This window comes from Nanorana parkeri, unplaced genomic scaffold (assembly GCF_000935625.1).
Source record: "Nanorana parkeri isolate BGI_ZX_2015 unplaced genomic scaffold, ASM93562v1 scaffold737, whole genome shotgun sequence".
In the NCBI taxonomy this organism is placed as follows: Eukaryota; Metazoa; Chordata; class Amphibia; order Anura; family Dicroglossidae; genus Nanorana; species Nanorana parkeri.
In genome coordinates, this window is record NW_017307005.1 from 278,401 (window position 1) to 292,708 (window position 14,308).

The 14,308-nt window shown below is 40.8% G+C and overlaps 1 protein-coding gene across 1 annotated transcript in view; it reads right to left on the reverse strand.

The window, feature by feature from the left end:
• KIF16B (kinesin family member 16B) overlaps positions 1-14,308 on the reverse strand; it is a 264,485-nt gene that overhangs the window by 218,907 nt on the left and 31,270 nt on the right. The window contains exons 5-9 of the mRNA XM_018564217.1: positions 9,922-10,019; positions 7,692-7,801; positions 4,881-5,023; positions 3,164-3,332; positions 163-294 (exon numbers count right to left, since the gene is read on the reverse strand). Coding sequence (XP_018419719.1) covers positions 163-294; positions 3,164-3,332; positions 4,881-5,023; positions 7,692-7,801; positions 9,922-10,019 — 652 coding nt within the window. The remainder of the gene's footprint in view (positions 1-162; positions 295-3,163; positions 3,333-4,880; positions 5,024-7,691; positions 7,802-9,921; positions 10,020-14,308) is intronic.

Consider the following 14,308-nt stretch of genomic DNA (forward strand, 5'->3'; position numbering starts at 1 on the left):
TTTATTCATTATTTTACAGAAGCAATCCTATCTATTTTCAGTTTTTGTCCAAAGTTCTTTTTTAAATGTTATCAGCATCTTTAAATAGAGAAATACAGAGTGGCAAGTACAGCTGAGCATATAAAGCAGTGAATAAAAAATAGAGGAGTACTAAAAGCTTACTGGCAATCATTATAGTTTTAGAGTTTCCTCCCAGGCTATCTTTTAACAGCCAAGTCAGAACAGAATCCCGGTAAGGCACGAACACTTGCTTTTTCTTCGCAAGATGGTTGGTTGCGTCCTGAGATAAATCAGCTAAGAAGAAAAGAATAAAATCATTTTAAGAATTAGGCTCTTTTTTTCCCCTCCAGGATATTCTCTGCATTTTTACACTCATAAAGCCGACAACATAATTTAAACTTTTAAATGGACCACAGCTACGTATATGTCAACGCTGCAAAATACTGAACACAACAAGAACTGAAAAAGGAAGCTTGTGGAAGGCAATGCCAGAATGCAAGTGGACCTCTCCCGTACAGGGCTGAATATACTATTTTAAACCTGGCCTTCCTGCTGCCCTAAAGCCATGTTGTAAATGTTGAGTAAATACTTCCCTGTCTTGAATAGGCCACGGTTATGGGCTCCCTCAGGCAGTGTCACCTGTCCAATGCCTATACAGTGGTCATGTGGCCTGTGCTGAAGGTAGAAACCACGTTTGCACAGAAAGCCTGAGTGTACCCAAAGAATAGGTATGGGTCAGCTGACTCTCTGCTGGAGGAAGCCCAGTTTCTTCAGGGAGGGTAGGTGTTAAACCATTACAGTTAGCAGGGTGGCTCAGAGTAAGAGAGAGTCAGATAGGTAAGGCATTCTTTTACACATTCACACAAACGTCTTTCATCTCAGCATGTGTTTTGGTTTTTTTTAAAGAACCTGTCAGGAAAGAAGATATTAAAACATACTTGTCTCACCTTGTGCGCACCTAGATGAGGATGACGTCACCATATTCCCACAAGATTGTGGAGAGTACCCAAAATCTGATGAGAAAACACTCCTGGGCTGTGCTAAAGGAGATTTGGGGTGCTCTGCATTCTTCAGGATCTTACCAGAAAGAGTGTAACGTCAACCCCTGCAGTATGGAAGCTATGGTAGACTAAGTATATTTAATATTTTTTTTTACCAACAGATTTTTTGTACATACGGCTATTTAGTGGGGGAAGGGGCTCTCATATTAATCAGATCTTGCTTTTTACTACAAGGCGAGCATTAACCTTTTTTTATATTTTCTGCTTCAATCTATGTACTATGCATTGCATGTTTACAGGTTAAAGAGCCCCTGTTACCAACTTAAAATCGCAGATAATTACCAATTCTTTCTAATTACTCTCTGTAATGGCCCAGCTCCTCCACCCCTCACCTCTCTAAAAAAACATTTTATGCAGCAGCCAAAGAAGGAGCTAAGGAGAATATTATAGAGAATGTCTTAGCAATATCCCCTTCGCACACCATACTGATGTGCCCCAGAATCCAACTGGTACTGAACAACTGGTGGCTGGCGCCACAGTATGCAATCTAGAAGATATGTTGTCCGCACACCACTGTTCTTCGGAATGTCACCTTTATTCATATTCCTTTAGCATGACCTATAGATGCTCTATATGCACAGGTGGTTTCATGGCCAGTGGTGCATGCTGGCTCAGTGAATTGCCATGTGCTCAATCTTAGTCCTGTCCTAGGTTGGAGTTTTAATCCAGCCTGCCCCCAGACCTAAGGGAATGCTTAACTGCGGGAAATGCTTTGCTAGGCCTCAAGTCTGGAGGAGGCCTAATACTGATTGAGGAGACCCTTGAGTTCTGTTTTGTCTATTTCTGCCTTGGATGTCCTAAGCACTAAACCCTCTCTCTCAGTTCAAGTGTTCTAATAAAAGTTCTTCGGCATCATACCTCTGGCCTGGATTTCAGCTCCATCAGTAAGAGGTAGAGGCCAGTTAATGCTATTGGGGCTGCAGGTTGCTAAAATCCCCTAGACAGGCTATAGAAGATCTAGGATCTCAGCGGCTCCTTAGGGGGTGAGCAATACACTTCCATCAGTTCACATGCGTTTATATTATATACATCGGTTACCATTAGTTAATACATGTCTCAAAAAATAAACTGCCCAAAATTAAAATTATTAGCTTCTATTACACAGTTAAATGCACACATATGCTTGATGCCATATATTATGTGCATGCCACTATCTATTCACATTATAAGTAGTTTCGTACAATGAACATTAACAAAGCTGCTACTGTGAATGAGGTTAATAGCAATTTGTCCCAATACTTACCTGTAATTCGTAAACTTTTGCTCTGAAAATCAGCTGCCAGCCGCCACAATGGTTGTCTTATATGCTGCCTGTTCACATGTGTATACTCCATTCAGGTACCTACTGGTGGTGGCAGCCAGCAAAAAATGCAGCATGTTTGGATTTTTCCACACCGCACCACCCATCACACCTGCATTGTGGTGTGAACAGAACACATAGAAATGAATTGTTTTCTACATATCCTAGCGGTAACCTGCGTTAATCCAGTGCAGTAAAACGCAGATCACGGATATACTGTAAGTGTGAACAGGCCCTTACAGGCACTCAATCTGGACTGCTGCAGAAACTTTGAGAGTTCCTTCAAAGTGAAGTGATCTATTGTGAAACATTAACGCATGTTAAGGCAGACCATTCATTATTAATAGGTTGCTAATGCAACCCAAATGAAAAAAATGGTCAAGCACTTTTTTTGTACAAAACGTAGCACCCCAGACACATGGTATGCACATTGTACTCTACTGTACATTGCATTGGGTTGCCATTCCCATTGAATGCCACTGCAGATAGAACGGGTGCGTTGGCATGCACTGTGGCAACATGCTTTAACATTCGCATTTTAGCACTCATTGCTGCAAAGCACAAAGGAGAATGGGCCCTCAAAAATCTTCCAATAACAATAGCGCTGTCAGTATTTCAGGGAAGGTAACTTGAAGCTTTTCTACTTAACAATTTTCTGAATGCTCCTTCTGCTGCTCCAGCCACAAGCAGACCATGCTGCCAACTTTCAAAGCACACTCAGTGGGAGAAAACAGCAACAAATGTAAGGCTGTACTATTACAAATAATGTTAGTGACAAGTAAAAGAGAGCAGCACAGCATACCTAAGGCAGAAATGACATTTCCCAGAGTTACAAGAGATTTATTAATGTTTCCTCCTTCTTTAAGTCGCACGCCAGTTGCACCGGTGGCATCGGCTCTCTCACTTCCAGCCAGATCCACTAAATGAATCTTGCTTACCGTCTCACAAGGCATCTCAGCATCAAACTTAGCCTGGTGGAAAACAAACAAATCAGACAAATCAAAATAACTGGTTGGCATGGAACTGCCAGTGACAGAAGTGGTAAATTACAAGACAATAGTTTTAGTCTAAGTGGAATGTGACTTAGCAAGACATGTTAATTAAATTAACTGTCACTTGTGCAAAATGCAACTTAAGCTCTGCATCTAAAATTAGAGAGGAAATTGTGTGTTGCAAAGGGTAGGGAAGATAGGTGCGCAAACGCTACACCCACCACACTACCCCCCTCCCTATACAGTGTTCTGCACTTGGTCGCTTTCTGAAAATGGCCATCTTGGCAGAGGCAGGGCTTTGCTTCATGTGATATTCTCCAGCAAACAGCAGCACAGTAGTGACATCACCATATCTCACTCCAAATTTCCTGAGACAAACAGACAGGGGCAGAAGTACCGGAGATTTCATACTGCAGATATGCAGTTATGAGGCTGTAGGTACAGGGGTGCTTAGGTCCCCTCTTAAGCTCCAAGGTGGTTAGTTTGTGGAGAATACAGACAAACAGGATGGAGGAGGACTGCAAGACTAGAATAGGTCTTACATGTAACCTATTAGAATATATAGAGAGCACTTAAAAGTGACACTAAATTCAGGAGTTAAATCTTAAAATACATTCAAGTACCTTAACCTTTAACAAAACTGCATCTTATTTGTGCCTCACTCAGCTGTAGATCCTAAAATAATCTCTGAATTCATACGGACACTGTCCTTACTTCTAGAGGTTAGCTACTTTTGTTCTCCATGGTCCTTGTGTGTGATGTAAATTAGCCAATGCTCCTCAGCAACTGACCAAATTTTGGATGATTCTTGATGAATTACTTTCACGGGAACAGTTAAGACTTGCACATAAATGTAGCTGCTTGTATTCCTAGATCAACTGATTTATTCTTTAACTAAAAAAGGTAGCCGGTTATAGGAGAGAATTTAAAGCCCTTGCAGGATTTTGGTTGTCTATGTCCCAAAGGGGCAATTTGTCCCTACTTGTTGTCCTGAAAATGCATTCGGAAGTCACAGAAAGTCTCCCTAAAGCCAGGAGAACTTATACAGTTCTACTGCAAAAGGTGTTCCCAATGGTAGACCTGTTACAAAGTTTGGTACCCAAAGAAAAAGTATATCCCCTCCCCCCACTTTTTGACTCAGTGACAAAAAGGTCACCAGGACAAAAGACTCCCTGGGAATGCAAACAGCAATAAAAGCTTGACAGGAGGACAAAACTTCCCTACTTTATCCAAAGCTAAAAAATAATTCGCCTGGAAGGGTTGTTTTTATGAAACTGAATTTGATATAATTCCAGGCAAATGTAAAGAAAACACTACATAATGCATTTATTTATACATTAGAAAACAGCCAAATGTACTGTTAAATGCAGATAGTGCAAGAACCGGAATCTGACTTTATTTCATCCTCCTGTACACGGTCTCTTCTACACAGTGCAAGTACTCTTATGTCAATTGTTTGAACACTACTTACAGGGATAAAAATTCTACTTATTAACAGAAATAGAGGCAGTCAGGCACTATGCCCACCTGAGTGAAGTTGATGGTAAAGATGGCGTGCGATCGGCTGCTCACATCATTCATTCCGGTGGCAGCTGTGGTTCTGTTAATGTTCCCGGCATCCATTAACTCCTCCACGTCACTGTAATTCTGAACTAAGTGCTTTGACAAGTCTGCAAATATGACAGGAAATGGAAAATGCAATAGTCAACAACTACACTATTCGGTAATGTCTATGCTTTAATCAGAGGCATACAATTGTGTGACTGGCATGTTTTATATGTCTTCTTAGATCCCCCTCCATTGTCAAGGACAAGAGATCACTGGGAAGGAAGAAAGCATAAGAAACAAACTGCTCAGAAGGGCTCAATCACACGGACAGTACTTTGTTGCAGTTGCCAGTATAGGCAATATATACGGACATGAGAAGAAGAAAAAAGTATTCATTTTAATAGAGCCAATGTCCAACCAATCATTGTGTTGTACTATAATAACCTTAAAAAGAACTGGCGTGCAATAGTTATGCAAATAAAATCTTTCGAAAACAATGGCCTTGAGGTCACCATACATGTTACAATCTGATGGTACAAACATTGTACAATCAACTTTACATTTACCAAAATTGTTTAATATGAGGACCTACCTAACCTATCCAGTTAATTTGTATCCAATCAGGCAGGCCCTTGTACCACATAGTTGTTGGTAGATCTTAGTCCCTATTCACACTGACGCGTTGTAGGAACGTGCATTGCTGTAACATGCGTTCCTGCACGTTTGCCTATTGGGTCCCTGACCGCGCACCAGACGCAGGAAAATGATACAGGCCACAAATTTTGACATGCGCTCCGCGTTTTGTTTTCCTATGCATTTGTGCATGTTCACATGCACCCAAACATGTGGGAATACACTGCATTTGTTCAGCCGTGTTTAGGGTGCCATTAAATGGTAATGCCACTGCAAGCACGTTCCATGTATGGTGCATGTTTCCATGAACACACACCTATGTGTGCACTTTCGACCCGATTTGCACGGATTCCCGCAAAGCAATGACGTAAATGTGGCCTCAAGGAGATTGCACAATTAGATTGTGTGGTAAGCTTTAAATGCACCCACCACATGGCATGGTCATGCTTGCACTCCAGTATTAATGCACAAACACATTTTAAGCTAACTGTACTATGTTCTTTAGGCTAACTACTCAGATTACAAACCATCTGTCAAATCTACTTTAGATCTACTGACAATTGCGTAGTGAGAGGGCCTGTCCGACTGGAAATAGATTGATTGGATAGTTTAGTTAGGTCCTTATATTGTATAGTTTTGGTCAATCTAAAGTTGACTGTACAACAATCCGATTGTAACGTGTGTGGTGAGCTACGGATTTGCCAATTACATGATATGCGAGTGCAGCCGTTAATAACAGTCCATCAAATTGATATTAAGTCAGGCACTGTGACATCCTGGCCACTTGTCCAATCAGAGACTACCTAGGATTCATTGAATGGCCACTGCTCTGAGCAAGCAATTTGCTGTGTTTTAACAGCACAGAGGAAGCCGCTCAGCTCAGTGGCTGTTCCTGACCTAGAAGACACTGTAATACACTGGAGTAGTTGCGGATATAACAGTATGTTACAGGATTCCCATGCCCCTGCCAGGGATTATATATATATATATATATATATATTGTATGCCTAGAGCTCAGCTTTAAATGCATGAAGTAATACACACCATAAACGCATATTACTGCATTTGCATAGGTGTGAACAGACACTTAATGAGTGGACCACTTCAGGCAAATCAGGCTCAGAAGATAAAGACATTCAGAAGATGGGGATTCTGGTAATTGTCAGGATTTAGTTAACATACTTTTACCAGCCGACAAAGTATGTGCCAGGATGAAAATTAGAGCTACTCAGTGGGTAAGATGTCCCCAAAGCTACTTTAAATGTTAATTTGTCTTATTTGTCTTGAGGATATCCAAGTTTCTTTACATGCTTCTCAATATAATGGCGTTTCAGATGAATCTGCTTCAAGGTGGGTGGTAAATCATGGATATTCCAAAACAGAAACAACTATACAGACTAGTAACCCATAAAAATCAGAATCCATCTTTTATTTTATTGATGATTGAACTACAGCACCCTAAAATCTGATTAGGTGGTCTGGGTATGGATTCAGTATCATCATTGCGCTTTGTATTGTATTTGCTTTCTGTGAAAACACAGGGTTATTGCATTACAGTAATACCTTGGTTTACAAGTAACTTGGTTTGAGAGTGTTTTACAAGACAAGCAAACATTTCTGAAAAATGTTGCCTTGATATACAAGCAATGTCTTGCAATAAGAGCAAAATTTTGTAGAAAAGCACCACCCGAATAAGGCTGTAGAAGTGCGAGCGATGAATCTGTTTAACGACAATGCAATGTCACATTGGATATATTCCTTGTTAAGGTTTCACAAAATGAAAAAGATTCCATTGAGCCAAGAGATAGCAGTGATTCCGTTAGTGATAGTGAAAGTCGTCCTACACAATAATCCTCCTCTTAATAATCCTCTCTTGTCCCCCTCACACCAGCCACGAAGGTATCTGTAATTGGTTTGTCTTTATATTTTGTACAGTATTATATTACAGTATTGTAATAAGTTTTATATGAATATTTTTGGGTTGTGGAACGAATCATCTGAATTTCCATTATTTCCTATGGGGAAATTCGCTTTGATATACAAGCACTTTGGATTACAAGCATGCTTCCGGAACGAATTATGCTCGTAAACCAAGGTATTACTGTATATGAATTTATGTTTGAATTTAATTGAATAATATGATGTGTAATTACCCACCTTCAACATAAGGACCTTCTTTGGGATGCTCTCTAACTCGTAAATTAAAGGTTTTCGATGACTTTCTTCGCAGCAGATCTCTCACTCTCTCGTTGTAAATTTCTAGGTAGCTGAATGGAATGCAAGCAATACACAATGAAAGCTAAAAGGAGCCGTTTCATGGCTAAAAACAAATATCAGCTAATGTACAGCGAAAAATATGCAGCCATTCAGACCAGGATGTTGAGTTAATACCTCGCAGGGGTTCTAACTTTTCCCCACTTTTGGCTTAAAAGTAAACTTTTTAAAGGGAGAACAGCAAGCAAGATCCTAGTTACACACCTATATGATCAAAAGATGGGCAAATAAGTTGCCACTTCTCATGCAAATACCTCATTAATAATCATTTCTGGGGAAACTAACCTGAGCCTTGGTGGGCTGACACTGTAGTCTAGTCCATTGAGGAACCTCTCTTAGGATATTAGTCATGAATGGAATATTCTAATATAGGAGGCTTCAAGTACAACTAAAGGCTCCCATATAACAGTCTAAACAACTTGTAAATCTAGTTACTATGTGATGCACAAGGCTCATAAAGTAACCCAAAAAACCCCCAAAACTTCCTTTTCCTTCCCTAACTGAACAAAAATCGCCATTTGCAGCGGAGTGGGAGGGTTTTAGTAGCAGAGACAGTGTTACCAGAAAGTAGGAAAAGGCTAGGTGTGGCCAGGGGCTGATTGACAATCTACAGGCCTGGGAATCAGCATAGCCACGCCCCCTGCAACATTTTTCATCCCACTGTAGGGCAAACAGGCACAGCCCACATGAGTGGTAATTGCAGCATTGTTGCCACACCATCACATGAAGCTATGTTAGGTGGACTTTGCTGGCAGGACCAACAGATATTTGTTGGACTTTGCAGGGATACCAAGAGAAAACTAAGTGCAGATGTTGTAACACACGTTTTTTTTTTTTTAAAGGGAGACCAGTTTTACTTTAAAAAGAAGAATTTCGGGCAAACAATTTTTTTATTAACCCTTGCAGTGGGGCTACCACCACACTACAAGGGTTAACTGCTCATTTTGGTCTAGGGAAGAAAATAAAAAAGCTACACTCATCTGATCCTTACAGCCACGCTTCCCCTACACTGCAGTGGTCTGCAGAGTCATCACATACTATATACAGTGTATAGGCTGGAGGGAGCGCCATCACAGCCAGTCCGCTTGGAGGATCGGGCGAGTATAACTTATTGCCCTCCCTAGATCAAAAAACACGCAGTTAACCATTGCAGTGCAGGGGTAGTCCTACTTCAACTGCAAGGGTTAATAAAAATTTTGCCCAGAGTTAGGATTTAAGCTATCTAGAGCAGAGTTGTCATTGTGGTATTTATGACTGAACTGCAGGCTGATGCAATTTAATCCAATAAAATCATTAAATTGCATTTTACATCCCAAAACATCCAATTCTGTCCTGCTAAAGCGCCTGTAATCCCTTGCACAACAGCACTAACTGGGAGAGTCAGCTAGTCAAGGCTCTAGTGCTTTGCACAGTCCCGTCAGGCAATAGTTTGGTTACAAGGGGCAAGAGCACTGGATTGATCTAATCAGTATTCTGATTGTCTTTCATTGTCCAACAGGCAGGGGGCAGGAGGTGATCAAGCAGTACAGAAAATTGATGTCACTGACATTGCTGATCTGACTTGGCAGAGCTGTGTGGGTCATAGGACTATCTGAATGCAATTAGAAATTATTTAGCTGATGAAATACATATACATGAACTGTTTTAACTGTGTATTTAGCAGATTCCCAGAATTCAGCTTGAACCAACATACCACATCTAATTAGTTTGAACTCTGGAAAAAAACATTATTTTAGAAAACAGCACAAGTTAAAGGAGTTGCAACATCCCAGCATATCCTATCCTGTTATAGCATCAGCATTATAATAGAATACATACTAGAGGCAGCAGGAAAAAGGGATGCAGGAGCAGGGCTCTATGACACATTTTCCCTTGTGTGTAATTAATTTTACTTTGCTTAAAGTGCATGTCTGGGCAAAATAATTTTTTTTTTTTTTTTCAAACTACACATTTTAAAACCGTGTGCATTAACAACTGCAGTTTGGTTACCACCTTAGTGATTACAATAGCACATTATATACCGGAGTGCTCCTCTAATGGTGCCTGAAATGTACCGTAGAAGAAACTGTATTTGGTAACCTTGTTACATAGTGAACATTCACCATAAACATACCTGACTTCTGTACGAAATGATGCATCGCCCCTCCTCGTAACTTCAGCAATCCTACTGAACAATCCTTCACAAATCCGGGGTATTAGACCAGAATCACCCTGTGGTACCAGTGGAATCCAGGAGATTAGACAAGAGAATTTAAAAACAAATCCTTCAAGCTACACAATCATGCTACCTCTTATTAGAGTTCAAGCAGAAGCTGGCAGAGCTGAAGTGCACGACTATGCAATAGCAATACGCTTATACAACCTTACAGAGCAGATCTACAAAGACAAAAGTTTTTCCTTACGTGCATGTCCGTGGAATTAATGACATACTGGAGGTGATCAACTAAAGGAGCAAAGTAATTGGTCACCGAGCTTGGTGCATAGGGTGAAGAAGTGTTCATGTTGAAAAATCAAAACACATGCAAAGGGGACAAAAATATATAAGATTTTCGTGCAGGCATGACTGGATGATTGAACCTAAACAGATTCAGGATATTTACCAAGATTGGTGAATATTCACTAAGCTAAGTGAATAGTCTTTTCTCCTTTACTAAATCACCCCCTCCATCTTCTTTAAGTTGTTGTTGATTATGCATGGTGGGCATCTCTCCAAAGATCCCAGGAACCTCATCCTTGAGTATAACCAAGCAAAGTGGTCATCCACCAACTTCAAGAAGAGCGATGATCTGCTTTCCAGGATCCTTAACAGTAAGTGAATAACTAAACCACAGATATTCCCCAAAAGGTCCCAGAAACCCCAACTCATAGTATAACTAAGCAAGTGGTCATCTACCAGCTTCAAGAAGAGCAATGATCTGCTATACAGAATCCTTAATGGTAAGTGAATAACTTTAGGTTCAATGAACGAAATCTACCAGATGGACCTCAGCCACCGGGTGTAAGGATACCTGAACAGTGACTGGAGCTGACTGACTATAGTCACGGTTTGGCTGATGATTTTTGACCCGACTCCTTCGATTAAAAAAAAAAAAAACTATTAAAGTAATCAACTTTTGTCAAGCCAGCAGGGCCACCCATTGCTAGAAATTCAGACCATTCATCTGAATTAGCCAAAAGTATAGGGCCTGCTCAAGAGTCAGAACTCCTGTCTGATTTTTACTGATGCCTGTGTCCTCATTAAAGAGACCTCTCCTCACTTCCTGTCCCAGTGACCCCAGGACAAGAAATGTGAAAGCACATGTGCCATCGGGACAGGGCTAAACAGGGCAATTAAAATATGACAGATGTTCTTGCCCTTCCCTACTCTATACAAAAAAAACACCTGCTCTGTCCCAAAATTCGTAACTCTTTCTGACATTTGTTGTCTTCATTGTCTCCTCTCTGAACACTCCAAAACACAACCACTGTGCATGCATTATAAGAGTCTCTGGCCAGTAGTTTAAAGTGTATTTTCACTTTTGGGGCCACATTGGGATAACACATTGTTAATGTTCCCATTTATATAACTTTAAAAAAAAATTTGCTGCCTAACTTTTTACTTGCTCTTTTTTGAAAACTGAAGATTGCTCTTGCCTTGTATTGTTAAGGTTTGGGCTAGGGAGTTAAAGTTTACCATAATTAACCCTGTGCCGACAGATCTCATTATCAGTTGTAAATTTCATGTGAACAATGTCTGCCCTAACAAAGGGTTAAACATTGAGAAGCTTGGCTGCTTGTGTTTGTCTTGGGGATAGACTCTTTGCAATTGTTCACAGTAGCATGCTCTACTTTTTTTTCAATATATGGCAATGCAACGCACCGTGCTTTGCAACACGTGGCTGCTGCATGACACTTTAGCGTGCCGTTCAGAGCTAGCTTTGGCTGCATTGTGCGGCAGCGTGCACTAAACACATGGAAACGGTGCCTTTAGTGCAGCACTATGATGTGAATGAGCCCTTAAAAGGAGAACTATGGGGTTAAGGCTTTTCCTCATAGTTCTCCTTAGGGTAACGGGAGGACACAAACTAGCATACTCCCGTCGCCCTAGGCTCAGTATACCGCGAGCCGTAGCTCGCGGTATACTGAGACGCCGCAGTATACCGTGAGCTGCTGCTCGTGGTATACTGAGACGCTGAAGCAGATCCCGACAATTGTGCCGGGATCCGCCCAGCTGCGTGACTGAGCCGTGACAGGATCGAGAGGTATGTGTTCGCTCACCTCCCGATCTACTGAGCCGACCTGTGACAGTGTCATTGTCACATGGCCGGCTAGAACTATGAGGCGAGTGAAAAGCACTCCTCATAGTTCTCCTTTAAGCACTTTATTTTAAAACAAAAAATCATGGCAATTTAGGATATGCTGTACTTTAGCCAGCTAAACATTATTCAGCTTACTTCTACTTTAAGAGACAACAGTAGAAATCTGAATGATTTTCTTATTGTTTTGTATAAGTACTCACCTGGGATAGCGATCATTCCTCAGCAGTTTAATATAATTCTCAGCGCCATTTCTAGGAAATGTGCATTGTAATACATTGATGCACATATGCTCATTACCTCTAGTGAATGCTTGACTGAGTAAGCAGAAGACAGATTGTATAAGCCTATGGGATAAACTGAAGTTTGTGGAACGATCGTGGCGTTTTATTGCACCCCTCACTGCTGGGTACATTTTCGTGATGCAAGTGAAGCTGCGCTAAACCGTTAAATTACAGTAACCGTTAATGAGCCAAAAGTTGCTGCACTGGAACTTTTTATGTCAATAGAAGGACTGCGAAGGGAAAAGATGCATTACAGGCTGCATCAAACATTGATTTTCTAAACAGATTTCATTGATTTTTTTCAAAGCAGCAAGAATACTGATGAATAGAATATTTCAAGTGATATTTAGAGATTGTAGGGCACTAAAGAAATTGAAGCTATAAACACTAAAGAACTGTGACATGTACTGCACGCAGCTAAATTGACAACATAAACTCAATATAAATTTCAGAAAATATAATAATGAATGTTGTAGATACGGTTATGTCGCTTCCCCACAAGACATAGGATGGTGCCTGAGAAAAATTAATGTGCGGAAACCGGTTTATGAATTATTTGCATGGAGGCCTGGTAGGGGCAGAACTGAGGCCTGAGTGTTCATACCGTAGACACTCCCATCTTGAGTCCATGTTCAGCACCAGAGCTGCAGTGTTCTTAGTTGCTAGGGCGCTGTCAGCTGCACAGTTTCCTTAGTTGCTAGGGTGCTGTCAGCTGTACAGTGTCTTTAGTTACTAGGACACTGTCAGCTATGCAATGTTTCTGGTGTCTAGGACGCTGTTGGCTGTGTAGCCAACAGCGTCCTAGTAACCAATGATACTGCACAGCCAACAGCATCCTAGTAACCAATGACGCATCCCTGCACCATTCAGTTGCCAACTGGGAGATTTGCGGCCATCCGCTGAACGGGCGGGGATTGCGCAGACGTCATTTAATAAATATGGTCACTGCTTGCAACCAACAAGCTCCAAGCTGCCCTGCCACTGTGTAGTAAAAAGCAGGGAATACTACACAGTGGCCCCATCCTGACAATTGGACGGTCTGTGTAAACCAACATGGTCTTAATTGCTTCCAATTTCATCATCTATGAATTGGCAGTAATTATTTTTAAATTTGTCAAAGGATTAGTAAATCATTGTGAAAGTGTGGCAAATAAGAGCCACTTGAATTTGGTGGTTCTGGTAGTGAAGAAAACAAGCCCTGCATTTTACCCATCAGCCATCTGTCGGAGCTGAACAAGTGTAAATCAGAAACAAAAAGCAGCAATAGGAGCCTTCCTTTCTGTTTCACATGGGTAAGGTGTGTGAAAAAGATTTAAATGATTTAAAAACACCGACAACCAATTTATTTTATTTTTGATATAAGGTATTTGCCAAACTGTACATCAGAAACCGTTCCAGCTTCAGAACCTGAGATGAAATTGCTAATAGGTTCTATTTACAAATGAAGACAGCCTATTCCTTAGAAACTAGAGAAAAGTATGTATTTTGGACAGAGTTCCTATTGAAACATCAGTTCTACATGCAAGTCAAAGATATACTACTGATAGGACATAATGGGGTTGATTTACTAACCTTATAAAACACACCACGAACATGTATACACCTCTGTAGTGTGTTCCCTCCCAGCATGATCTATGGGTGGAATCTAAACACCTTTGTAGTGTGTACACACCCAGCAGGTGTGTTGTGCAAAGCCCTGCCCTGAATTGCAAGGTGATGTTGTGTAAATTAGCTCTACATTGTGTTGCTTGCGTTGATGAATGCAGGAATGTAAATGCATGAGCTAACCATTTTTGTCTAATCTGTGAAGCAGCATTATATATGCATCATGTGCATGATTTTTCCATATATGGCATTAGTGGAAATATGCTTTTAGAGACTTTTGGTTGATAAATACGCTTTGCTGTGTAAAAAATCACAC